The 26,737-nt window shown below is 32.8% G+C and overlaps 1 protein-coding gene across 2 annotated transcripts in view; it reads left to right on the plus strand.

The window, feature by feature from the left end:
- Positions 1–2,346: 2,346 nt before the first annotated feature.
- Positions 2,347–26,737, plus strand: part of LOC140442030 (probable metabolite transport protein CsbC) — a 71,305-nt gene continuing 46,914 nt past the window's right edge. For both annotated transcript variants that reach the window (XM_072533067.1, XM_072533069.1), the window contains exons 1-2: positions 2,347–2,712; positions 16,974–17,089. In XM_072533067.1, coding sequence (XP_072389168.1) covers positions 16,978–17,089 — 112 coding nt within the window. In that variant the 5' untranslated portion in view covers positions 2,347–2,712; positions 16,974–16,977. The remainder of the gene's footprint in view (positions 2,713–16,973; positions 17,090–26,737) is intronic.

Raw genomic sequence — 26,737 nt, forward strand, 5'->3', positions numbered from 1 at the left:
AACTTTAAAACCAATAAACGTATTTACTTGAAATTTAGTACTCGTGGGTTGTTTTTAAATGAAAAATAGCTTCCTTTAGTGAGAAAAAATTGTCCATGGTACAATACAATGGTGTGTATTTAGAAAAATTTTTCACCTTTACTTTTTTTATGAAGTCAGCTATTCTAAAACACAATTATTTTTATTGTAATTGAATTAACAAAAAAAAACTTTAGCTGAATTTTAAAATAAGTTATATGATGTACTAATGGTTAGTAACAAAAACTAATTTGTGGATTAATACTGCATTTAAAACACTTAGCGAGTGTTTTTTTTTTCCAAACCAGTTATTTGATTAACCAAAAACACCTTGTATATTTTTATATTTTAAAGGTTGGGTTAAAATAAAGGTTTTTATTTTTATTTATAGATAGCATGTGAGAAGAAATTTCAGATAGACCAACATGTGAGAACTGCTTCACACATTGCAAAAAAAGGAAAAATAGGAGGAAAACATCAAACTTCAATGGCTAAATGTTTCCAATCTACTTCAAAAAAATTAGATGAGCAAGAAACTTTTAATGAAGACTTGTGTCGCGCATTAGTGTCTGCAAACATACCGCTTTCAAAATTAGCAAATGTAAATTTTAGTTCGTTTCTAAAAAAATATTACAAACTTAATCTTCCAAGTGATCGGTCTCTAAGAAGAAATAATGTGAACGGGCTATACTCGTCGGTGTTAATTAATTTTAAGGAAGAAATTGCAGATAATTATTTTTACATATCTGTAGACGAAACCACTGATTCCTCAGGAAAGTATATTGCTCATTTATTGATTGGTGTTCTTAAAGAAGATACCTTACCAAAATCTCATCTTATTTCATGCCAGCAACTTGAGAAAACAAATGCTTTAACAATTTCGCGTTTTATACAAGAAACATTAGCAACTTTTTTTCTTCCGACAACTATTCCTTCTAATAAATTACTGCTTATTTTATCGGATGCTGCTCCTTATATGGTGAAAGCAGGACAAAATTTAAAAATATTTTTCCCAGATTTAATACATGTTACTTGTGTAGCGCATGGATTAAACAGAGTTGCAGAGGAAATACGAAAAAAGTTTCCTCTTGTAAATACCATGATATCCAGTTTCAAAAAAGTTTTTCTTAAATCTCCTATAAGAATTCAACTTTATAAAGAAACGCTACCTAACATTCCTCTTCCACCACAACCTATTTTAAGGCGATGGGGAACATGGTTAGAAGCAGCTAATTTTTATGCAGATCATTTTGTTAAAATAAAGAACATAATTGATACGTTAACAGATGAAAGTTCCCAATCTCTTTTGGATTCTAAACAAACTTTTCAGAGTAACTTGCTTCAACAAGAACTTTCATTTATAAAATCAAATTTTAGTTTTGTTCAAAAAACAATTACTCAGTTAGAATCACCAAAAATGTCATTGTTCGAAAGTACAGGATTAATAAAAGAATTTGCGTCATGTTGTCGGAACGTTAGAGGTAATATTGGAAAAGATATTTTAAAAAAATTTGAAGCTGCTATGGAAAAAAATAAAGGTTACCATATTCTTTCTGAAGTAGTCAGTGTTCTAGCTGGAAATATTTCGGAAACAATTAATTTAGAACCAAATGTTTTGGTTAGTTTGAAAAATGCTCCCGTTACATCAGTTGATGTTGAACGAAGTTTTTCCATATATAAATATATGTACTCAGACAGAAGCCACAAGTTTTTGTTAGAAAATTTTGAATACCACTTGGTCATTTATTGTTACCATAATTCTAAATAAGTTTATTCATACTTAAAAATGATGTAGTTACTTAAAATAAATGTAAATCTTAATGAATAGTAGGAAATATTTAGTTATGTACACTTTTTTTTTTTAAATAAAATTGTTACTATTTTACGATTTTTTTATTTATTTGTATGCATATTTTGTAAAATATTTGCATATTTTCGGGTAAACACGTGCATATTAATGCGCATATTTTCTACATTTTTATTTGCATATTTGCCGAAGTCTAATTATGATCAATAAAAGTCTGAACGTCCGAAAGCGTCGCGTCGTCGGCGTCCAGCTAAAGTCTTGTAGAGACGCGCCAGCGCGTTATCGGCAAGGAACGTGTTAATATACTACGATTTTTATGTTTTCAGAAAAAAGTTAAGTATTGGTTATCAATTTTCCAATACCCATACTTAGCAGCACATTTTCTTCAAAATCCGTTTTTAATTACTATTAAATCAGTTAATCGTCCACAGTTATTAAACTAATCGGATTTTTAGTTATTAATGTATAAAAATCAATATATAGTTTAAACGACATTTAAGTGTCTTTTAATCGTAATAAGTCTCATATTTTCTTACATATCTTACAGTCTGAACATTTAAAAAATATTTTAATTTACACATCATTTTAATTACATAAGCCTATCTTATTTCACTCAAAAATCTGCTGAGCTAGAAACAAATTGTGACCTAAATAATTATAAAACAATTAATGACGAAATTCTAAATTAAATTAAATATTTATATTTGTTACTTAATTGACCAACGTACCTTTCCAAATTATTTTTTTATAAAGTCTTTTTCAATACTAACAGTAAATTGAATCCAAAAAATTATTGTGCCAACTAAGTTTTTTATCAGTGTGTTTATATGTGTTTTGTTTTAAGAAGATTGTGAGATTTTTCGGCGGAAAAGACATTCCTGTACAAAGTAAGTTTTTTGCAGATGGTGCGATTATCACCGCATTGTTTACCGTTTATTATTTTGATTACAAATGTGCAACATTGTCCACTCTGTGGGTATGCGCCTTGATTTGCATATTTTGTTTAATATGTTTCGCTGTGCATACCTATTTACTTTTATATTTGAGTAGTTTAAAAACTTCGCTGAGTATTTTATCTGATAGGGGGTTAGGTGCTTTCCTATCATTTGTCTAGTTTTATCTCAGCTTAACTTTGGTTCAATCAATAATGTTTCCTTGTTTGCCACCTTAGAGATGACTTGTATGATCCAACTATTTTTCATCTCATTTTATATAAGATTCAAGGTGTTATATTTTTTGCAATTCCTCTATTTTAACACTTTGACTACTGCCTATAAATTTGATTTTTTTTTTAGACTCTGAAACTACATTTTGGTGAAATTCACAATTTTTAATATAACATAACATTAATAACATAAACATGTAGGTATTGTTTTTTGGTACACACAGTTTGTGACAGAAATAAACGCGTAATTATCTTTTTAGAAACTGTGTGTACCATTTTTGGACACAATGTTCATTTTTTTGCTTGACAGTAATGAGTGTCAAAAAAGCAGTTGGTACACACGAACTTCTCACAGCATGCTAGACAAGATGTTTTAACACGTTTTGTTTCTTTTATAGCAAAGTTACGTCCATTTCTAGCACTATTAATTTTATAACATCTTGTACAACGACCTTTCTGTTCCACTTCGGAAAGTTTGTAATTTCTGTCTTGGTTAACAAGACGATCATCATCCAAATTTTCAATCTGAAGATTTTTACTACCAAAAATTTAATTTTTTGTTTGTTATAGCCTCGTATGCAGTGTGTGCATTTATCTTCTTTTTCTTGTGCCACACCTATCGGAGATTGGAAATCATCAAGGCTATCCTGACCTTATTTACAGCTGACCTAAAGAGTTCATTAGTGGTACAGCCAAACCACTCTCTCAAATTACGCAACAATGACATTCATCTACGGCCTGGATTCCGTTTTCTTTCTATTTTTTCTTGCATTATATTTTGAAGTAATGCGTATTTATCCTCTCATCAGGTGACCCAAATATTCGAGTTTTCTTCGTTTGATGGTTGACAAAATTTCTGGGTCTTTTCCTATCCTTCTCATTACTTCAAAGTTTGTAACTCTTTCAACTCAACTTATCTTCAGCATTCAACGGTAGCACCACTACTCGAAACTTTCAATATTTATTATATTGTTCTGCTTAAGAGTCCAGAGCTCTACACCGTATAATAGCGTGTTAAATACGTAGCCCCTTAGCATTCTTAATCGGAAAGGGATGCTTATGTCTCTGTTGCAGAAGAATTTCCTCATCTTTATGAAAGTGGCCCTGGCAATTTCGATACGTCTTTTTATTTCATTGTTTTGGTCTCCAGTTTCGTTTATTGAGGTGCCCAAGTATTTGTAACTTGATACTTTTTCAATTTAAATGCCATTTATACTAATATGTGCTGGTTGTGTCATGTTCTTACTGAAGACCATATATGCATTTATAATGTTGGTATTAACCAAAAGTGCTATTGAGACTTTCCTATACCATCTAATACCCCTACGCACCGCTGATGAATGTGATGCTTTTTGATCAGAGACGTCTGTAAATGATTTCACATTATTATACCGCACAATTTTGGAAGGCTTTCTGAGCACACCTGTTTTTGTTGGCACATCCGCTATTTCAGGCACAGACTCCGTAGTGAGAAACATGACATCTCTTTTGTCTTTCCATTTGTTAATTATGACTTTAATTTTGCTCTGTCTCATGACTAATTTAGCCTTACTTACTACTTTCGGATTATGCTTACCGTTTTTTTTTAGTGTGCCTATTCAATGTGTATCTCTGTTAAGAAGTTAGTGTGCTAACTTCTAGTGTAATAAATTTACGCTAGTGTAATAATTATCTGTGCACAGAATGCGACGTGAATGTTAAAGTGGTTCCATAAGCTGTAGCACCACTTTTGTACCAATTGGCTTTTCATTAGATGTTTGTTCTTTTTCCTGCATAAATTTTAAAATTGTATGTGTAACCTTTGATCCGACTGTGTTATTCGTAATCTATTTTAGATTATATTCTCAAGGAATCTAAATTCCTTTAGCTAAATAAAAAGCAAAAGTTCCATGATATATTCCATGTATCACAAAAAATTAATTTAAAAATTTCTTTATAAAAGACATAATATTAAAAACCTTATCGGGCTACATCACAGAATTTTTTCGGAATTAATATCCCATCATCAGTGGTATCTGGAAGTACATGGTTTGAACCACTAAATATATATTATGGGTAAAACCCTTTAAATGTTCCCCCATTCATGTACAACATGAATGGATAACATGGCATACCATTTAACCCATATAGGTATTTAGTGGCTTCAAACATGTACATCCAGATATCACTGATGATGGACTGTTAATTCCGTAAACGTTATGTGATGTAGCCCGATAGGGTTTTTAACATTTAACCTTTTATAAAGGAATTTTTAAATAAAATTTAGATAATGTTTATGTATTTGTCTAGATTATTGTTTTTTTATTTATGAGCTTCATAACTTCAACCAGTGTACCATTTGGACCGTGTATTATTTCAAATGTTAGAAATCATTATATACATATCACGCAATGTAATGTAATGTAATGCAATGTAATGTTTATTTACGGACTTTTTTACAAATCAACTTAAATTTAGCTTAAACTATTAAAACACAATGTGATTACATAAAAAGGTATTTTCGATCTTATTCTTAATAGTACTTAGTGATAAATGGAAAAAATCATTACTATTAAATTTGTTTGCATTTCTACACATTCTCTGTATAGGTTTGTTTACAGTATAAGTTCGATTATGAAATTCTAAATAAAATAAGTCTTGGGATCTGGTGACTCTACAGGGAGTACGGAAATAAGCCTTTTCCAAAAAACTAGCAACAATGCCTTCTCGTATTAATTTATATATATATATATATATATATATATATATATATATATATATATATATATATATATATATATATATATACTCTTTCTTCAAGAGTAGGCAATTTAAGTAAAGATTGCAAAACAATGTATTCAATTTCATTTACAGGTATTTCCAATTTAAAAGCAATAAATCTTAAGGACTTTTTCTGTTCTCTGTCTAATAGATATTTGTAGCATTTATAATGAGGAGACCAAATATTGCTACCATATTCCAAATTCGATCTAATAAGGGAACAGTAGATATTTTTGAGACAATAAATATTAACAAATTCAGTTTCATGAAACTAAAAAGTTTCATGGATCTATTAGAAACGTAAGAAAAGTGGTTCCTGAAGCTTACAGTAGGGTCGAAAATTACCTCAAGATCCTTAAATGTCGTGATTACCTCTTCCCTACTCTACCCTCTACCCTTCAATATAGTATTCAAATGAAATCGGATGTTTGTTTCTAAAAAATCGCATTATCTCACATTTATTTATATTCAAATTCAAAGCATTTAAGTTACACCAATCAAATAATCTACTTAAATCATTCTGTAATCAACTACAGTCATTGGAATTTTTTATGACTATAAATTTTTAGATCATTAGCATAGAGAAGAATATTAATATGATAAAATCAATTTTTTATATCATTTATAAAACAATTAATAAGCAGAGGAGAAAAATATCCACTCTGTGGAACACCACAGGTTACATTAATTGTAAATGACAAAAATTGGTTAATTTTTACAACTTGAGTTCTATCTGTGAGATAGCTCTCCATCCAGCCTAATAATCTTTCATGTAAACCAGCATTATAAAGTTTAGATATTAGAAGAGTATGATTAACTCTATCGAATGCCTTCGAAAAGTCGATGTAAATGACATCAACCTGGTCATAGAGCATCCAACAAAAATTCTTGTAAAACTAAAAGATTGGTACTAGAACCTCCTGGAATAAAACCATGTTGGTTGGGCATTAAAGTAGGATTTAATAATGAACCAAGTTTTGCAGCTACAATCCCTTCAAAAGATTTTAGATATAGTTTTCAATATTTTCTCTATGGCCACCTTTACAGACTGGGGTAATATAATTTCTCTTCCATATCTCTGGAAATACACCTGAGTTCAATGATAAACTAAATATTTTTCATAAAATATCCATCATCATCAACTAGCCTCTAACGTCCACTGCTGAACATAGGCCTTTCGCATGCTTTTCCACTTAGTCCGATTTTGCGCCATCTGAATTCAATTTGTAGTCACTCCTTTTATGTCATCTGTCCATCTCGTTGGGGGTCTACCTCTATTTCTGTTAGCTTATATTCGGGGTCTCCATTCCAAAATTCTTTTTGTCCACCGGTCATCAACTGATCTTGCTACATGACCTGCCCAGTTCCACTTTAGTGTTGTTATCCTTTCAATAACGTCTGTTACTCCTGATCTTTTGCGTATGGTAGCATTGGGTGTTCTATCACGTAGAGAAATCCCTAACATTATTCTCTCCATTCTCTCCCTTTTCGCAACTTGTAGTTTACTATGTAAAATATAATTTGGGTTATTCAATCAACGATATAACTAAGAATAAATCTACAATTAAATATGATCAAATGGGATATATTATCAGGTCCACAACTTACTTTTAGATCAATCTTAGACATAAATTAAAATGCATCTAATACAGTAATATCACAAAGTTCAACACAAAGACCATTATCAGAGTTTACAGCTGGATAATCTGTATTACTAGTAACATAGGTTGAATTAAAAAATTTACTAAACAAATTTGTTATATTTTGGAAATTATCAGAAGTTATATTCTCATATGTCATTTTGTTTGGCAAATCAAAACATTTTCTTTTATTATTTACATTATTTACATCCTGCAGTCTTTATCTTTATTAGTGTCTTGTACGAGTATATATTTTGTTCAGTTTTATTTTAAATTTTTGTTATCGATTCGTGATTAGGAAACATTATTAAAACTCAATTACTCGATAGTCGGATCTCCAAACTTGTTCGATTATTTAGTCGTTTATTTGAGCAGGATATATAACAATTTTATATTATAATTAATATATCATTTTTCTAAAGAATATGAAACAAGTTACTATGAAATACGTGATTCATTGGTTTATAATTAAGATAACTTAACAAATGATAGCGGGATTTTACATTAAAAATGCTCATTAGACAAACATATCAGATTGATTTTCACTTTGCTAGTGTGTTACCAAATTTAACAGGTTTAATTATGGGTCACCGTCTTATAATTTTTGTTTTAATAAACGACCAATTACAATATATCTGTTTGTTAGAATTGAAAGAGTAGAAGTCACTTTTACTTTGTTTTGCAGTAGATCAAAATAGCGCTCTTAATTTATCACCATAATTTAAAGTGCCTTAAACATCATCAAATGATGCTGCAGCTTTATGATTTTAAAGAAAGTGGTATAGCATGCTTTGTATTTTATTTTAAAGTAACCTAATCAGCATTAAGTTGTTTTGTATTGAAATAATAAATGATTTAAGACTACAACCTTTTGTGTTCTGTGGTACTATATGAATAAAAAACAGGACAACCGCCCTTATAATCAGAACCAACATCAATAACTTTGGTAGGAGACTGTCGAGAGAAATTCTTATTTTCCTTTTTAAATTGACAGTTTTAAAATTTTCCAGGGAAAATGTTGTTTTATAAAAGATAACGTCAAGGTGGTCTCTTTCGACTTTCACGTGCACAATTTTAGAGAATCTTCTTCTTCTTCAAGTGCCATCTCCGCGGCGGAGGTCGGCAATCATCATAGCTATTCGAACCTTTGAGACGGCTGCTCTGAAAAGTTCATTTGATGTACATCCGTACCACTCTCTCAGGTTGCGCAGCCATGACATTCTACGCCTCCCTATGCTTCTCTTTCCTTGGATCTTTCCCTGCATGACCAGTTGGAGCAAGGTGTATTTCTCTCCACGTGTAATATGTCCGAGATATTCCAATTTTTTTGTTTTTATTGAATTTAAAATTTCCATTTCTTTGTTCATCCTTCTCAGAACCTCTTTGTTTGTGACGTGTTCTGTCCATGATATTTTCAGAATTCTTCTGTACACCCACAGCTTAAATGATTTCAGTTTTTTCATTGATGTAGCATTCAAGGTCCAAGATTCCATTCCATAAAAAGGTCGAAAAAACATAGCACCTCGCCAACCTAACTCTTAGTTCCAGTTTTAAATCCCTGGTACATAGAACTCTTCTCATTTTGTTGAAATTTGCTCTAGCCTTTTCTATTCTTATTTTTATCTCCTGATTGTAATCATTTGTGGAGTTAATCATTGTTCCCAGGTATGCATATTTGTCCACTTGTTCGACGTTGGTTTCGTTTATTAGAAGATTCTCGTTATTTCTTTGAGTTTTCGATATTCTCATAAATTTCGTCTTCTTGACATTCATTGTTAGACCATACTCTTTTCCATACTCTGCTATTCTGGTCACCAGTCTCTGAAGATCTTCAATGTTTTTGGCATCCGTATATCTAATGTTGTTAATGGGAACTCCATTTACCTTTATTCCAGCTGTTTCACGCTCAAGAGCTTTTTTCAGGTCCTCTTCGGAGTAGGCGTTGAAAAGAATTGGCGACAATACGCATCCCTGTCTTACTCCACATCTAATTTCAATTTCTTCTAACAGCTGTTCGTTAACACGTACTTTTGCTCGCTGTTTATAGTATAAATTTGATATGATCCTGAGGTCGTTGTAGTCAATCTTCTTTGATTTCAGGACATTCATTAAATGTTTATGTCGTACTTTATCGAATGCTTTATTATAGTCAATAAAACATGCGTATATATCTTGATTGACGTCCAGGCATCTTTGTATTAGTATATTAAGTGAAAAAAGAGCTTTACGTGTTCCTAGGCCTTTGCGAAAACCAAATTGTGTATTATTAACGCCTATGTCCAGTTTGTGATATATTCGGTTATGGATGAAGTAGTAACTTTAGCGTATGAGACATTAAGCTAATGGTGCGGTAATCGCTGCATTCTCTTGCGTTTTTCTTTTTAGGGAGACAAATAAAAATAGATGTTAACCACTCTTTGGGTAATACGCCTGAACTATAAATTTGGTTCAAAAGTGTCACTAAAACATCAATGTGCTTCTCATCTAGAATTTTTAGGATTTCTATAGGAAGCATATCAGGTCCAGGGCTTTTCCCGCTCTTAATTGTTTTTAATGCGTGCAATATTTCTTCTTTTGTAATATATGGACCTATTTCTTCTGACGTAAGTTCTATCTGCTCCAGATCTCCTCTTTCATCATCGAACAATTCATCGATATATTCTGCCCATCTTTGTATTTTCTCGTCCGTATGTGTTATATCAGTACCGTGTCTATCTAGAATTTTAGAGAATACAAAAGGTTAATTGTCTGTGTTCTGTTTTCTATTAATAAACGGACTTGTCGATTCCTTGCATATTTTCTTAAAGTTAAAAAGTTACCTGTTTTCAGCTCATAAAAGCGGTTTTAAAGAACTGCAGATCATTATAAGCTGGGCAAATTCATGGGGTACAGAAATACTCATAGTAGGAAGTCTTTTCTTATTTCTCTTAATCAGTGCATGTATTGTGTCTGCTTCGTTGTGTGTATGCCTTTTGAATAAATATTTATGATGAATTCTAACTGCTGAGGTGTTATTGACAGGCGTACATATGAGGAAGTAAAATGCAAACAGCCTTAAGTAACACAAAAATTAAAGTTGAGTTATATGTGCCAATGTATTGTTCTGTTACAACCAAAGTAGTTTATTTTATCTGATTTATGCAAAAAAATTGCGAATTATGACGAAGGTGGAAGCGGTAATTGGAACATTTGCGCAAATAAAATGGAGCTGGGTAGGATACTTGGCATGAAAGAACAATGAAAGACGGATAAGAAACAGAAAGTAAGACAACAAAAACGGTAGCAAGATGACAGGAAAGAAAAAGTGTAAAGAAACTGGCATCAAGTAGTACAAAACAGACAAAAGTGAAAAACTCATGGCAATGTATTTGACCAGAAGCGGATTTAAGTAGGCTGAAGAAGAAGAAGAATATATATTTTTGGTAGTATTTCGCTTCTAGAGTTTTTATCTGGATTTATTTAGATCTTTTTGTAATTCTACTTCAATGTTAATCTCTTACTTATGTCTCTGTTTATATAGATTTTACGTATTTTTTTCTATCTTTCTTAATTGTTTTCTTTTCTTTTTTAGTACGCATGTTGTGTTTCCAAGAACTCGCAATTCTTTTATCTTTACGTCAAATATTTAAATAAATAATAAAAAAAGTGAAGAACGTAGCTAATTAACGTCTAATATCATTATCATCCATACATAATTGTGTTTACTTATTATTTATTAATAATATCACCAAGGACTAAGTGGATAATATCAGGTAAAAACAAAAAACTTGTGCGGAAAATTTTAAAGATAAGAAAGTTCTCGTATTTTGTCTAAACAAATGAACAATATATATCTACCAGGGTAATTCAAAGTTACATATTTTGTGTGTTTTTTCTCTTCTACGGTGTGTTCTTCATTTATAAAATCACTTTTGTAGGAAACTCGAGTGTTCTACTAGTTAATATATTAGGTAGTTAGCTTCTACATTTTAAAAGAAAAAAATTAGTATTACTTACTTTCTCTGGTGTCTAATAGTAAGGCACCTCCTTCTGAACTTTTTATGAACTCAGTCATCACAACTTCCACAAAGCTTGTCATCGAGAAGAACACGTTATTTTTGTTTTCTCTGTTTTCGGTTGTTATAAAAGACTGTTATTCGTCAAACTTTTATATTCTGATTAATTTAAAACCTTTTTTGTTTTTAATAAATTTGCAAATTTACCATCTGTGATTGGAATGAGCTGTAAATGTGAATATTGTAGATAAATGAGAGGAGAAATTAGTCACTGATAAAACTTCCAATACCAACACTAATAAATTTAATTAACTTGAGAAACTGGAGGAACAGCTGAAAAACATAAAATGGGACAATATCGAACTCAGTGAAATAAGACGAAGAGGAGAAACCCAAATTGCTCTTAAATTAGGACACGTATTTTATTTTAGAGGTGAAGAAGACACTACAAATGGTGGAGTGGGATTCATTATACATAGAAAGCACACACAAAATATAGTTGAAATTATCAGCATAAGCCCCAGGATTGTATATCTCATCTTCAAACTAAATGCAAGATATAACCTTAAGGTAATCCCGACATATGCTCCAACGACTACTTTCTCGGAGAAATAATTTAAAAAAATTTATGAGGACCTAGAGACAGCGTTACATGCCACACCAGCATATTACACAATAATTATGGGCGACTTTAATGCGAAGATGGGGTTTAACCAAGATGATGCAGAAGTAGCAATGGGTAAGGATGGCTATGGCAAAAGAAATGTACGAGGGCAAAGATTGCTAAGAGGGCAAAGATTCTTGTAGCCGATTTCAACGCTTACAACCCTATGTGGGGTTCCAATAGCACGTCAAACCAAGGTAAAACTGTTGAAAACGTAATTAATTGTACAGATTCCTGTCTACTAAATACAGGCTCTAGTACACACTTGAATTTCTCATCAGGCACATTTTCTTCTATAGATCTTAGCTTTAGTGATCCAAAATCCGCACCTTTACTAAATTGGAAAGTCGCTGATGATCTTTACGATAGCAATCATTACCCCATATTTATATCCACTGATATCCCCAACTCTAAACAAACTATATCCAGAAGCTACTGGCAACTCAAAAATGCCGACTGGCTAAGCTACACTACCAAAACAGATACCACCTTACCTTTTCTCACACTATCCAACAATATTGACTACAATTTATCATTAGTCACAAACACGATACTCTCAGCTGCCAATTTGCATATTGGCAAAAATTCTGTTTTACACAAACATAAAAGGGTTCCGTGGTGAAATAATTCTTGCAAAATCTCCGTAGAACAACATAAGGAGGCACTTAGAGATTATCGGAAAAATAAAACACCAGAAAATCTCAGAGAATTAAAAAAAGCTAGAGCCAGGTCGCGATTTATTATAAAACAAAGTAAAAAATCGTCATGGAGAAACTATGTATCTTCTATCAATGAAAATACCAGTCCTACTAATCTCTGGAAAAAAATACGACAAATTCAAGGAATCAATACAAATACTAAAATATTTAGTCTAATTTTGAATGATAATGTAATTAGTGACAATCAAGAAATTGGTGAGACCCTAGCCAGTCACTTCGACAAAAAATTTAAAAGCAAAATAAATTGCTCTCAAATCGAGACAGTAGTCGATGCTTCCTTTCCAAGTTGTTCAGCAACTGTCAAAGATATCGATTACTTAAATTCCCAATTCTCTTACATAGAACTTACTTCGGTTATTAAAACTCTTAGGAACACTGTTCCGGCCCCGACGATATTCCTTATATTTTTATAAAAAAGCTATCTAGTTTAGGTTATCTTAAACTTCTTGAAATGTTTAACTTAATCTGGTCATCTAACAAGTTTCCTAATCAGTGGCAAACCTCAATTGTAATACCCATTAAAAAGCCTAACATATCACGATCATCACCCAGCGCTTATCGACCAATATCTCTAACATGTACCATCTGCAAAATCTTTGAAAAAATGAGCAATAAACGTCTTACGTGGCTTTTTAACAAATGTAATATAATTCCAAAAGAACAGTCAGGGTTTCGACGTAATCGCTCTACTCAAGACAATCTAATACTTCTCCAAAGTCATATTTCCGATGCCTTCAACAGGAGACAAGAAGTCATTACAGCAGTGTTTTATATTGAAGGTGCATTTGATACAATTAGCAGGCAATCTATACTGAAGAAACTTTCTCATTATAACATTAAGGGTAACATATTTAATTTTATACAAAATTTCTTAACTTCACGAACATTTAGAGTCTCTGTCAATGGCATTTTTTCATCACTACACCATCAAACTGACGGCGTACCACAAGGTTCAATATTAAGCCCCACTCTGTTTAACCTAGCAATAAGCGACTTGTGCTCTGATATAATATCAACTATTAGGCATGTCCTATACGCAGATGACCTGATAATTTACTGCCACGGACGATCTATCTCTACAACTTCCAAGCTTATTCAATCCGCAGTAGATACACTAGTTAAAAAACAAGCTTAATAGGCCTGTCTTTATCATATACAAAATCAAATATAATAAAATTTAGTAGACTATCACCCTTCCAATCCCTTAATATTATGATTGAGAAAGCGAATCTTCCAGTAGTCAAGGAATGCAAAATTCTCGGTGTAACGTTTGATTCACGACTCACCTGGAAACAACATATTCTAGAAATAAAAGGTAAAGGAAACAAGAGGCTTAACATTATCAAAACTCTTTCAAACTATCATTGGGGCGCAGATGAGAACTCCCTGCTTAAGATATATAGGTCTATCATTCGTTCCAAACTGGATTATGGTTGTTACATATATATCTCTGCCTCTAAAACACACCTTAACCTTTTAAATTCGATACATCACACAGCCTTACGAATTTGTTTAGGAGCCTTTCGATCTAGCCCCGTAGAAAGTCTATATTGCGAAGCCAATGAGCCCCCACTTTGGATTAGACGTGAACAATTATTACTTTCCTATGCTGCCTCCGTTTCATCCAATACCTCCAATCCAGTTTATCTTCTTCTTACTTCATCAACTAACAACCAGCATTACTATTCTAAATCACCATCAATAAAACCCATTCCACTAATTTTAACACAATTACTTAATAACATCTCTCTATCACAAACAATCCCACGACCCCTACCTCCATATCCTCCTTGGTCTATAATCACCCCTCAGTTTAACACATCTCTTACAAGATTCGATAAACTTACAACACCCAGGGAACTTATTAAAAAGTCTTTTAAAGAAATTATATTTACAAATAAATATGACATAGTACTTTACACTGATGCCTCAAAGAATGATATAGGAGTAGGCTGTTCTGTTACCACGTCAGATAACCTTATCACATCATCTTGTATCCCCTCGTTTTGTAGCGTTTTCACTGGCGAACTATTTAGCATATTTCAGGCTTTCAAATCCATTTCTTCACCTGATAAACAAGTTGCAATATGCACAGACTCACTAGCCTCAATACACTCTATCCAAAATATATTCACTGATCATCCTATTGTCCAAAAGATCCTTGATTGTTACCAACTAATCGCTTCCCAAAAAATAACAGTTACATTAATCTGGCTACCATCCCATATTAGTATCACAGGCAACGAACTTGCAGACAGCCATGCAAAACTTGCCTCAACATCATCTGATAATACGGTTAATATACAAATTAGTAAAGATTTAAAATCTCACATTAAGAAACGAGCAAGAACCCGATGGCAACAACACTGGGACACCAATAACTCAGCATTTCATCATATCCAACAGTTAGTCGATAGCCCCCTTGATTTGATCTCTGCCAGTATGTCCAGACGAGATGCTATTGTAACACGAAGACTTCGAATAGGACATACAAGATTAACACACGGATACCTGATGTCATCCAGCAACCGACCCACTTGTGAGACCTGTCAATCACATCTAACAGTTAACCATATTCTCACCGAATGTCATCAGTATTCAGCAAAAAGACTATTTTATTGCCTTAAAAGTGATTTAAAAGACATACTCAATAACTTGGATCAAATAACCTCAAGTCTAAAATTCCTCAGAGACGTTCAGTTATATTATAAATAACAATATGTACTCCATAACATATTCTTGTAATTTATTGTAATAGTTTTATATTTGTAACCGTTTTCGTGTAAGTGGCCTTTGTTGCCGAGCACGTTAATTTTCAATAAAAAAAAAACTAACATTTTCTTACTAACTTCACTTAATTAAGATTGATATTCAACTAATATTTTATTAATTCCTTTATCAAGTTTATATATAAAATAATTTTTGATGAAAGAGTTTAATAAAATTTTTTTTAAATTAATTGGATTCATAGAATTCTCATTGATTTCTCAGTTCCAAATTATTATGAACCTTGGACTGTTGGAAGTTGAATTAAATCTGCACCTGTGACTGGCTAGACAGCCATTACTTAGATACTTTTATATGAGATTTAGGGATCGACATCATTTGTTTGTTCTATTTCTCCGGGACATTCCCTGAATGAGGATGGTGTTTTTAAACATCTTTTTCTTTCATTTAATGGTTCGTACAGACAAGGTTTTCGCCTACTTTTTCATATATTTTTAAACTTACCGCCATAATGCATGAGCGGTTGGTAACTCGCCTTGTTTTGTTTTGTCCTTCAAGGACCGTATCGTTTCACGTGATAGCTATGTGGACCTGAATTTTGCTCCCATTTGCCGGGTATCTCCTGTTAGCATTGGAAGCTTTTGTGGTAACTTCATTACACCTTTTATAATATTACTAATTAAATTTTTAATCTGTTCAATAATGTTACCTAAAGTAAAAATAAAATTAAATTAATATCAAACTGTTGGAAGTGTGATCTTATGATCTTGTTAGTTCTCGGCAAATAACTACTTATATTTTTTACATAAGTTTTTTCTATACTTTTTTAAATTACATGTACAAAAACCACATGGTATTTTGCTGTGCTATGTTTAAATCAAATTGTAAACTGTATCTAGTTTCAATTTATTGTTTATACAACTAATTATTGATGTCCATTATCTTAAGCTTCTTTACATTTTATACCATTGACTTCTGCATGTCTTTTTAAGGTACCACATTTATATTGACTTCTCTATGGATGTTTGGTTTTTCATATTGTGCTTTTTAGATGAACTGATGATGCTTTCTGATTAGAAAGCGAAACGTCTTCAATAAATAGATGAAGTAGCCAACTTCTTTGTCTTTTTTCTCCAACTTTTGACCGAAAAACCCACCACTCTTCGAGTGATCCTTATTTATATTGGATTAACGGTCGTACTTCTTTTTTCGATATATATATATATATATATATATATATATATATATATATATATATATATATATATATATAAAGAATTTCAATTATAATCTCTAACTAAAAGTTATTTAACGCAAAACCCAGGTAACATAATATTTATATTGATTTATTATCATTTTACAAAATGCTAAAAACTAATTATTCAAATCGACACAAACTATAAAATTTTTTAATTTTTAATAGCAAATTAAGCAAATTGTCACCTCTGTTTGTTTTCTATACGGTGTTTTGTTTTCAGCAACATGCTTAAGGCCGTGAAGCAATCTACCTTGTTGGAGCAGATTAAGATTCAAGATGACAAAAAACGTGGAATATTTACTCTTCCTCGAGTTCTGTACTGTTCAGTCTTGACAGGTAACAGTTTAAATTATTAATTTTTTAAATTTTGTTACGTTTTTGTTTATTGGTTGAGTCTCATATCATTATAAAATATAAAATAACAAGTTTCTCCCAACGTTTTTATGAATCTTTCATTTCCCTTTGTCTTTCAGTTTCTTTTTGAATAGATTTTCTGAAATGAAATGAAATTATGCTCATTCTATTATTTTCATTACTTCCATTTGCTGCTCTTGTTATTCTGTGTGATTGTTTGTAGATTTCTGTTTCTAATTCAATATACATTTTTACTTTATTTATTCTAATTTTTGTATATGCATCTATCTGCTGTATTTACACCTTTGTATGTATTTCTCACCATTTTTAATAAACTTTTTTGGATTGTATCGTCAAGTACTCAATATATTTTACGATTAGTAAAATTAGGTCATAGTCCAAGTGGGATCTGTTTTGAATTGGACATTTTCCATAGGAGTCTATTTTTTGCTGGAATCACTTCAGGATGTACCTTGAAATAATAGTCAACTATATGCGCCCATCACAAAACTAAATGTGCTTAATTTTTTATTTATCTGAAGAAAAAAATCGAAAATATTTGCTTTTTTGCTCATATTTTCGCCTATAACTCGAGAGATATTGCTCGTACGAAAAAATCTTATAGATAGTAAAAGTTTTATTTTCCAAATTTACGTCTTTTCTTCTTCTTTTCAATTAGTGCTAATTCAAAAATTAGCACTAATTGGGAAAAAAGTGAAAAAATGGAGTATTTCCTTTAAATTTTTTCGATTCCTTAACGTAACCTCTTCTTCTTCACGTGACATCTCCGCGACGGAGGTTGGCAATCATCATGGCTGTTCTGATCTTAGATGCTGCTGCTCTGAATAGTTCAAATTGATGTGCATCCGTACCATTCCCTCAAGTTACGCAACCATGAGATTCTTCTTCTTCCTACACTTCTCTTGCCCTGGATTTTCCCTTGTATAATCAATTGAAGTAGGCTGTATCTCTCATTACGCATAACATGCCCCAGGTATTGCAGCTTTCGTGTCTTGATGGTTTCCAATACTTCCATTCTTTTGTTGATTCTTCTCATGACTTCGTTGTTTGTTACATGCTCGGTCCATGATATCTTCAGGATTCTTCTATACACCAACGTAACCTACAACCTTCATATTAACAGCCTAGAACAATTTTATAATACGACTAAAACGTATGCAAAACTTCGTTAGAATCGGTTTAAAACTTTTTGCTTAATAATTTTGCAATTCAGGATCTGCAAAAAGTCCCTGATTCACATTACCATCCTGCACAATTACATTTAGTCAATTTAACCCTGATGACAAGATCAGAAAGACTGACATAAGAATAACATAAAAATAAAGAAATGTATAATGTGAAAACAGCGGAAAGCCCCCAATGCTCATCGAAAAACACAATATAGAGTCGCTAGCAACAGAGTACAAAACTCCTTTATGAGAACCTTATTACCAGCAAACTAAAAGAGATCGAGTTACAACCAGAATGGGGAGTAGAAGATACTTGGCAAAAAATCAGGAAATGCATCAACTAAGCAGCAGAAAAAGCAATTGGAAAGCGGAAAATTAACACGAAGGCGATACACCACACCAAACCGTGGTTTTGGTGAGATACCTGAGATATAAAAGCACACAATCGGAAGAAGCTTTCGCAGAATGTGTCCAAGTAAGAAACGCAGTAAACGCAAAAATAAAATTAATCAAAAGAGAACATTGGGCTAAATTCACCAGCGACATGGACTACGACCTACATGGCGCCTAAAAGAAAGTATGGGAAATGCTTCGGAACAGGAACAAACCAATTAACGAGTTCGTGCAGACCAAGGAAGTACCTATAGAGACATGGAAACAGCATTTTAACGAGCTATATGATGCTGAAGAAATGCTGAATATAAACGAATACGAAGCAGAGATAGGGGCTAGAATCAATGATGAAGAGGTAGAAGCAAAAATCAAGAAGCTAAAAAACAGAAAATCACCTGGGACAGATGGTACACCCAATAAACTCTTAAAATATGGAGGCCCTGAACTTGCAAGTAAACTGTTACAACTATTTAACAAAATCTTAAAGGACACAGAAACACCAGAGGAATGGCATAAGAGCATCACAATCCCCATATTTAAAAAAGGACAAATAACTTGCCTACAAAACTACAGAGGAATAACCCTCTGAAATACATCGATGAAACTTTTCACGAGTATTCTTAAGGACAAATTGGAAAGGCAAATCACTAATGCTGAAGAACAACAAGATTTTGCAAGAGGGCGGTCTATAACAGATGCATTATTTATAATAAAACAAATAAAAGAAAATGCTAGAGTTCGGCATGCCAGCGTATATTTCCTTCATTGATCTGACGAAGGCGTTTGACAAAGTTCGCCTGGGAGACATTCCAACATAACAAATATAGTCCATAACCTAAATAACAACAACGTAACCAAAGTTAGAGCAGGAGACCAATTCACAGAAAATATTCCAATACCGGGTGGAATTAGAGAAGGCGATAGTTTAAGCCCCTTTCTGTTTAACCTACTTATGAACAAAATTATAAACAAAGTAACATCTCTCAATCTTGGATACAGAACGGACAACAAAAGAATTGGTATGGTGTGTTACGCAGATGATGCGGCAATTATTGTCAGATCAGAAGATGATCTTCAGAGACAGCTCTTTCAGTTCTTTCAAATAAGCCGCCAACTAAATATGACCATTTTTGTACCAACAAAAATAAATGTATGACAAAAGCAAAAGATCCGCTCAGATGTAAATTAGTGGTTGAGAACAACCCCATAGAACAAGTGGTGCAATTCAGAATCTGGGCATAGATATAGCAAGCACACACGACCCAGTAAAGGACCTAAGGACTCAGATCAACGAAGCATCCGCATTGTCGGCATGTCTGCGGGAGATAGTCTGGTGAAATCCGTATAAGCGCACAGATAGTAAAATTAGAATCTATCGCGAAGATACCAACAAAACGAAACAGATGCTAAGGGTTGCCGGAATAAAAACTCTAAGAACAATAGTGGGCAAAACAAGAAGAGACATGATCAGAAATACAAACGTCAGAGAGCAGTGCAAAATTCAAGATATTGTAAGATGGGGAAGGCAGCGTAAGAGGATGTGGTACAATCATGTAAGACTAATGGATGAGAATAGACTCCCACAAATTGCCCTAGAACAACCCGCCCGGTTTAAGACCTCCCGGAAGACCACCTAAAGGATGGAGAGATAGTTGGCAATTTACCTCCCAGGAAATTAACCAAAGGCAGCTTCAGAATAAAACAGATCGAAAGATCTCCAAGAAGTAGAAAAAGAAGAATAAGTTAGTATAATAAACTACGGTAAAAGTGATAAGAAAGGTATAATATAAACTTTGTAGAATATTTATTTCTATCGTTCATAGTCATACATATTATCTAATTAAAGAGACACGATTTAGGGTAATTAGATTTATCTTTAAACTATACATTTCATTAAAATTATTTGTTAAATTTTGTTTTCCTAGCTATACCATACAAGTAATAATAACTAGATATTTTATTTATTACATTAAACGAAATTAAAAAAATTAGAAAAGTTAGCAAACATTTAAAAAAAAAACAGTGAAAAAAGCGAAAGGAACAATAGGAAATCACCAAAAGAGATGGCGAGGCCTATGTATATCCAGAAATGGATGGATAAATGATAAATAAGAGAGATGCAATAAAATAAAAGTAAAGAAAATTCAAATTAAAAACCAATTAATAGTACTATAAGAATAAAAATAAAAAAAGTACAGTGACTTGACTTGAGAACGGCACTCTACCGAAATAGCTGTAGTGGTCTTCTTCTTCTTCGTCTAGCCATTCACGTCCACATCTGAACATAAGCCTCTTCAAGTCTTCCTTTCCATTGTTTTTTATTGTACGCTACTTGTAGCCAATTTTTCCCGGCAGTCCTTTTCAGATCATCTGTCCATCTCATAGGAGGTCTGCCTCTGGGTCTTGTGTTGGTATGGTCTCTAGGTTAAAATTGATCTGTGCCATTTGTTTAGATCGCTCCTAGCTACATGTCCAGCGTATTCCCATTTCAACTTTAATGATTTTTGCACCACATCGGTGACTTTGGTTTTCTGTCTTATCCATGTGTTTGTTTTCTTGTCCTTAAGTGATATACCTAGCATTGCTCTTTCCATCGCGTGTTGGGTAACTCTAAGTATATTCATATTCTTTTTTGTGATTGTCCATATTTGTGCCGCATAAGTTAATATCGGAATAATGCATGCATCAAAAACTTTAGATCTAAGATGTAATTGAATTTTTTGATTTCTGAGTATATAGTTCAGTTTACCGAATGCTGCCCAAGCTAACTTTCTTCTTCTTTTTATTTCTTCAGTTTGAATTTCCCTATTTAGTATTATTTGTTGTCCTAAGTATATATATTCTTCAACTTTTTCTATAACTTTATCGTTTATTATTGTCACGGTGTCTTCGGAGTGCATGACTTTTGTTTTGTTTAAATTCATTTTCAGTCCTTGTAGTGGTAATAAAGTATAATAAAATTTGTGGAGTTGTTCAAAACAAAAGATTTTAGTGTTTTACTTCTTGATAAAATGAACTTTTATCAAGTAAAGGTCGAATCCATCACATATTGTTCAAAATCTTTCCCATTTTGCTCGATTTTCAAAAATAATAATAAAGAAAGTTGAAATTTTATGTAGTTTTATATAAATTATATAACATCACAATGTTTGTCATCATCATATTATCCTATCAAGTTTAGAAATAAATGGGTAAGACTAAAAATGCACTAAAAATATTTAAATAATCTTACCTAGTTTTTACTTAATACTAATACTAATAAAAATCATAATTTTATATAGCTTGAGAATTTCAACATGTTAAGGACGGCATGAGATTACAGGGATGCCACGCCATTTTTACACTTCGTTCTGGCGTGACACTGTATTGATGTCATACAACAAATTTTATTAAACCGTCGTGTAGTTTGTCAGAACTCACCGTAAAATGCTAAGTGAATATCACAGGATAAAGGGTGGTCTTAAGGTTACAGTGATATGCTACATGCCGCTGGCATGAGTTTTGTTTTCAATTTTATGATAGGGTAAAATAAAAAATTATCACACTAAGGAAAAAAATATTTATTAACAGAACAAAAGAAAACACATTCATTAATAAACCAACATACGAAAAAAGGCCTTTAAACAAGAACACATTAATTGTCACTCCTTTAGTTCGCAATATGATTACGCCATTTTGAGCATGAACATTTGTTCATGGCAATAACTCTTCCTTAAGTTTGTTTTAGGTTTGAATAAAAAACAACACAACCATTTTTCTTTCTATCTACTAATTTATGTGTTTTTAACTCCTCATTTGCGAGGAGTACAACCGTTTCACAAGACAAAAGTGAACTAGCGAGTTCTTTATATTCTGTAATTTGAATTGTATTTTCTGTTACTGCTTTGAATACTACAAATGAATTAACTAGAGCTGCACTAAATATTAGCTTGAGGGCCAATTTTCTGTACCTCTTGTTGCCTCTTCTTAGACAGTTTGAATAAGCTTTTAGTTGATCTGAAAGATCAATGAAACTTTGATTTGTTATAATTTACTACAGCTGGTGGCTTTTGTATTTTCGTAGTATTTGTCTTTTACATAGTTATGTATGTCTTGTAGTTAGCATCAAAACGTCACGTTTTTCTCGTCATTTTAACATCATGATTCCAACGTCACACTTCTCAGCGCAAATGTTACCTTACGTAAGCTTTTGTAACACAACTTTTTTGAATTTAGCTTACGATTTGGACTGACAGTACCAACCAGATGAGTCTGTTGTTCTAGCAATTCAGATTCTAAAGTTATACTGGTGTAATCTTTTTTAGACGATTTTGATACTAATTTTGTACTCAACGACATCTAAAGATGGAAGAAATTCATACATCTTTAAATTCACTATTTTCATCCTCATTCGACATTATTTCGTCACATAACTGAAAAAAACTCTTTTCATTTCGTTCGTAGCCACCCATTTTGATTTAAGTGATATTATATTTATAACAACGCAAACACAGCAACTAGATAACTATATACTTTAATTTACACTTTACTTTAAACTTTAATACATTAAGAATTTGTGTCATCGCATTGATGCCACGCCAACCATTGATTACCAGACTGGTGATCAATCTTGGTACGGTATGTTATCAACATGATGCCACTTTAAATATTCAAAAAATATTAATAGTTTCAAAATTTGCATAAAATATACTTTAGGAATGCATACGTGTTAAATCGATCAGGCGGCAGAGGGGACGGAGGCGATGACGGAGAAGTGATCGAAGAGATCAAACTAGGTGGAAATAAAAGTACCCAGGCTGGCCAAACTTTTCCCAGAAGGCATCTACCAAGGCAAAACTTCTTCGAAACAAAGGAGACATACCGAATCTATAAAACTACGGTCCTATCACTTTGTTTTCACACATATATAAACTTCTCACAAAAATATTAAACAAAAAGACTGGACGCTAAATAAGACTTCTATAAGCCCAGAGAATAAGCTGGATTTAGATCGGAATACAGCACTAACGACCACTGGCACTGATATTTGTCGACTACGAGAAAGCATTCGATAACATAAGCAATCAGAAAATGTTAAAAGCATTGACAGAATGCAGAATAGACCATTGGATACTGACATAATTAAATATATTTACCAAAATGCCACATCTAGCGTAAGACTATCTGAACAAGAAACAAATAAATGATATATACAGCGAGGAATACGGCAAGAAGACCCCGTCTCTCCAAAGCTGTTCACGACGCTTTTAGAACATACTTGTAAGAAGGCACATCTGAGCGAATATAGTATCAACATATATGGAGAGAAGCTGTGTCATTTGAGATTTGCAGATGAAATCGTCCTTAAAGCCAAATAACAAGACGAAAATAATGATTTATCTGGTGCTAAATCGAAATATTGCTGTTGATGGAAGGGATATTGTGCAAAATACATCGTTAAGTACTTAGGACATAAAACTTGGTTGGGCAGAGATAACGTTAAACGAAGAAATACGTTGTAGAATAAAAACAACAGACGTCATCGAAAAAATCGCGTCGCTAAAATGGAATTGGACAGGCACGTCGCCATATTATTAGACAACCGATGGACAAAACGTATATTAGAGTGGAGACAAGGACAAGAAGTAGTACGTAGCAGAGGACGCTCACCAACTAGATGGACTGACGACCGGAAGCGTGATAGCAATAACTGAATGCAAACCGCATAAGACAGAGACAGATAGAAAGAGCTTAGGGAGACCTATGGTCAGTAGTAAACGCATACACGTTGATGATGATTGTGAAACCGATAGGGACATTTATTTATTTATTTCGTCGTTGCCTTTGTAAGAATGTAAGTATTTACATTAGGTGCCAATTGAACAGTATAATTATTGTTAGGGCTTTAACAATTTCTTTCTCAGATGTAGGTCAATCTAAATGCAATTAGCCAATGAAAAATTTAGAAGGGGCAAATGTAGGATTATATTAAATAATAATATTGAAGTATATCAAAGTATATATCAACAATTGACATTACTTCTTCAGATGTGGTTTGTTGTATTTGCCAAAAAAAGAGAGCTCTGGCGCATATACGTACATAATTTGTAATCAGGCTGTACATGTGTGCACTGATAGCACACTTAGTGCATACTATGAAGGCCTAGAAAGTAAACAGCGCTGGATAAATAGGCGGACGAGTCAGACGAACGCCCGGGGCGCCAACTTTTGAGGGCCGTCGATATAAAACTAAATTTTTTTTTTACGTTTTTTAATTTTTTAGATTTTATAAATTAAAATTGATCATTGTTTATGAGACATTTTTTTAATAAACCAACAAGCTGAAGGCACTTCACACTCTTGTAGTGTACTACAATCAGAGGTAGAGCCTCTGCATATCTCGCTCTGATAATACCTATTGAGGTTGAAATACGTATAAGCAGCTGGCGGATGCCGTGCATCGATATTAAATCTAATACCGTCTTTCTGTTTAATTATAGTTTCATTTAAACTCACAGGGTTCTATTCTATTGAGTCTTTTTTCTATATCTGTGTTGTCTAGGAGTTGGATAACCACAATATTAATATGTTGAAGTAGACCTTGTTTATTTCGAAGACCGAAAATGGAATTTATTTTGAAGTTTGACTAAGAGCGTAAGTCAGACCTGAGGATTGACTAGTCAAACCCAGGACCATCAGAGTTTCTAGGTTTGAATATAATAGATATGCCAAATTCTCGCCTCAGGAAATATAGTTTGTACCTTGACAAACTTCTTTTATTATTGATTCTATATACAGTTCATAACCTTGTTTTTTAACGATATTTCTTATTACAAGACCATAAAATTATTTATTGTACGTTAATATAAAGACTCATGAATATATTATCACTTTTGATGTCTCATAATTCTAATATATTTTATTAATGAAAAAGTCAACACGTAATACAATAAAGCTGAACACTTACATAAATTAAAAAATTTACAAAATACAGATACTACAGATTAATAAAGAACATTGAAATTAGTAAATTGTTTACTTGTATGATAAGCCATAATTTTCACATAATTATTACTACAAAGGTGTTAATCACAAAATAATAATTATTACATATTTAAATAGTTTCGCAACATTTACGTGTCTAATATTTTCTAAAAAACAAAAACAATATCTGACGACATAATGATATAATAATAGTCTCCCGTTTTATACCGCTTCGCGGCTTTGGGAGTATAGCAGGGTAGTCTGCTATATCTAGGGCCTACGGTATACAAGGAAGGTAACATGGCCAGTGCTACGCTTCAACCGTCTATTATTACCCCTGGTTTTACCCAAGGTACTCATTTTATTCAGGCTGAGTCGACCTGGGGCCTATAGACATTTTTTAAAAATGTCTAGTTGTTCTTGCCGGCGGTAGGATTCGAACTCCGGACCACCGGCATGCGAGGCAAGCATCCTACCGCTTGCACTACGCAGGCCCTGATAATAATGATACATAATGATACATAATGATAATTGTAAAAATTTCTTTTTCTACTTTCTATTTAACTCTCATTATTCTGTTTACTTTTAGTCCTATCTGGAGTTGCCTTTCCTAATTACATTTCTCCATAAGTTTCTATCTTGGGTCATACCTATACAATCGCCTTTTCTGGCATGTGTTGCCTAAGTGTCTCCCCATAGGTCTTCATTGGTCTTATACTTCTACTCCTTCGGCTACATTAAAGTTTTTCAGATATGTTTCCGACTTATTTTTAGTTCTTCTTTCTTTTTTAAGTAGCATGTTGACGACGAACGTTGCACTTTGTCAACAGCTTTTCTAAAGAGAGTTGAACCATTATCTAAGGTTCTTTCTTCTTCTTCCTTTGCCCTATCCGTTTCGGACGTTGGCTATTAACAAGGCTATTTTGACTTTGTTTACGGCACCTCTGAACAGTTCGGTCGATGTTAGTCCGAACCATTGTCGCAGGTTATGCATCCATGAGTGTCGTCTTCTTCCCGGTCCCCTCCTACTGTCGATTCTTCCTTGGACTATTAACTGTAGCAGACGGTACTTAGTATGCCTCAT

This window comes from Diabrotica undecimpunctata, chromosome 5, assembly GCF_040954645.1.
Source record: "Diabrotica undecimpunctata isolate CICGRU chromosome 5, icDiaUnde3, whole genome shotgun sequence".
Classification (NCBI taxonomy): Eukaryota; Metazoa; Arthropoda; class Insecta; order Coleoptera; family Chrysomelidae; genus Diabrotica; species Diabrotica undecimpunctata.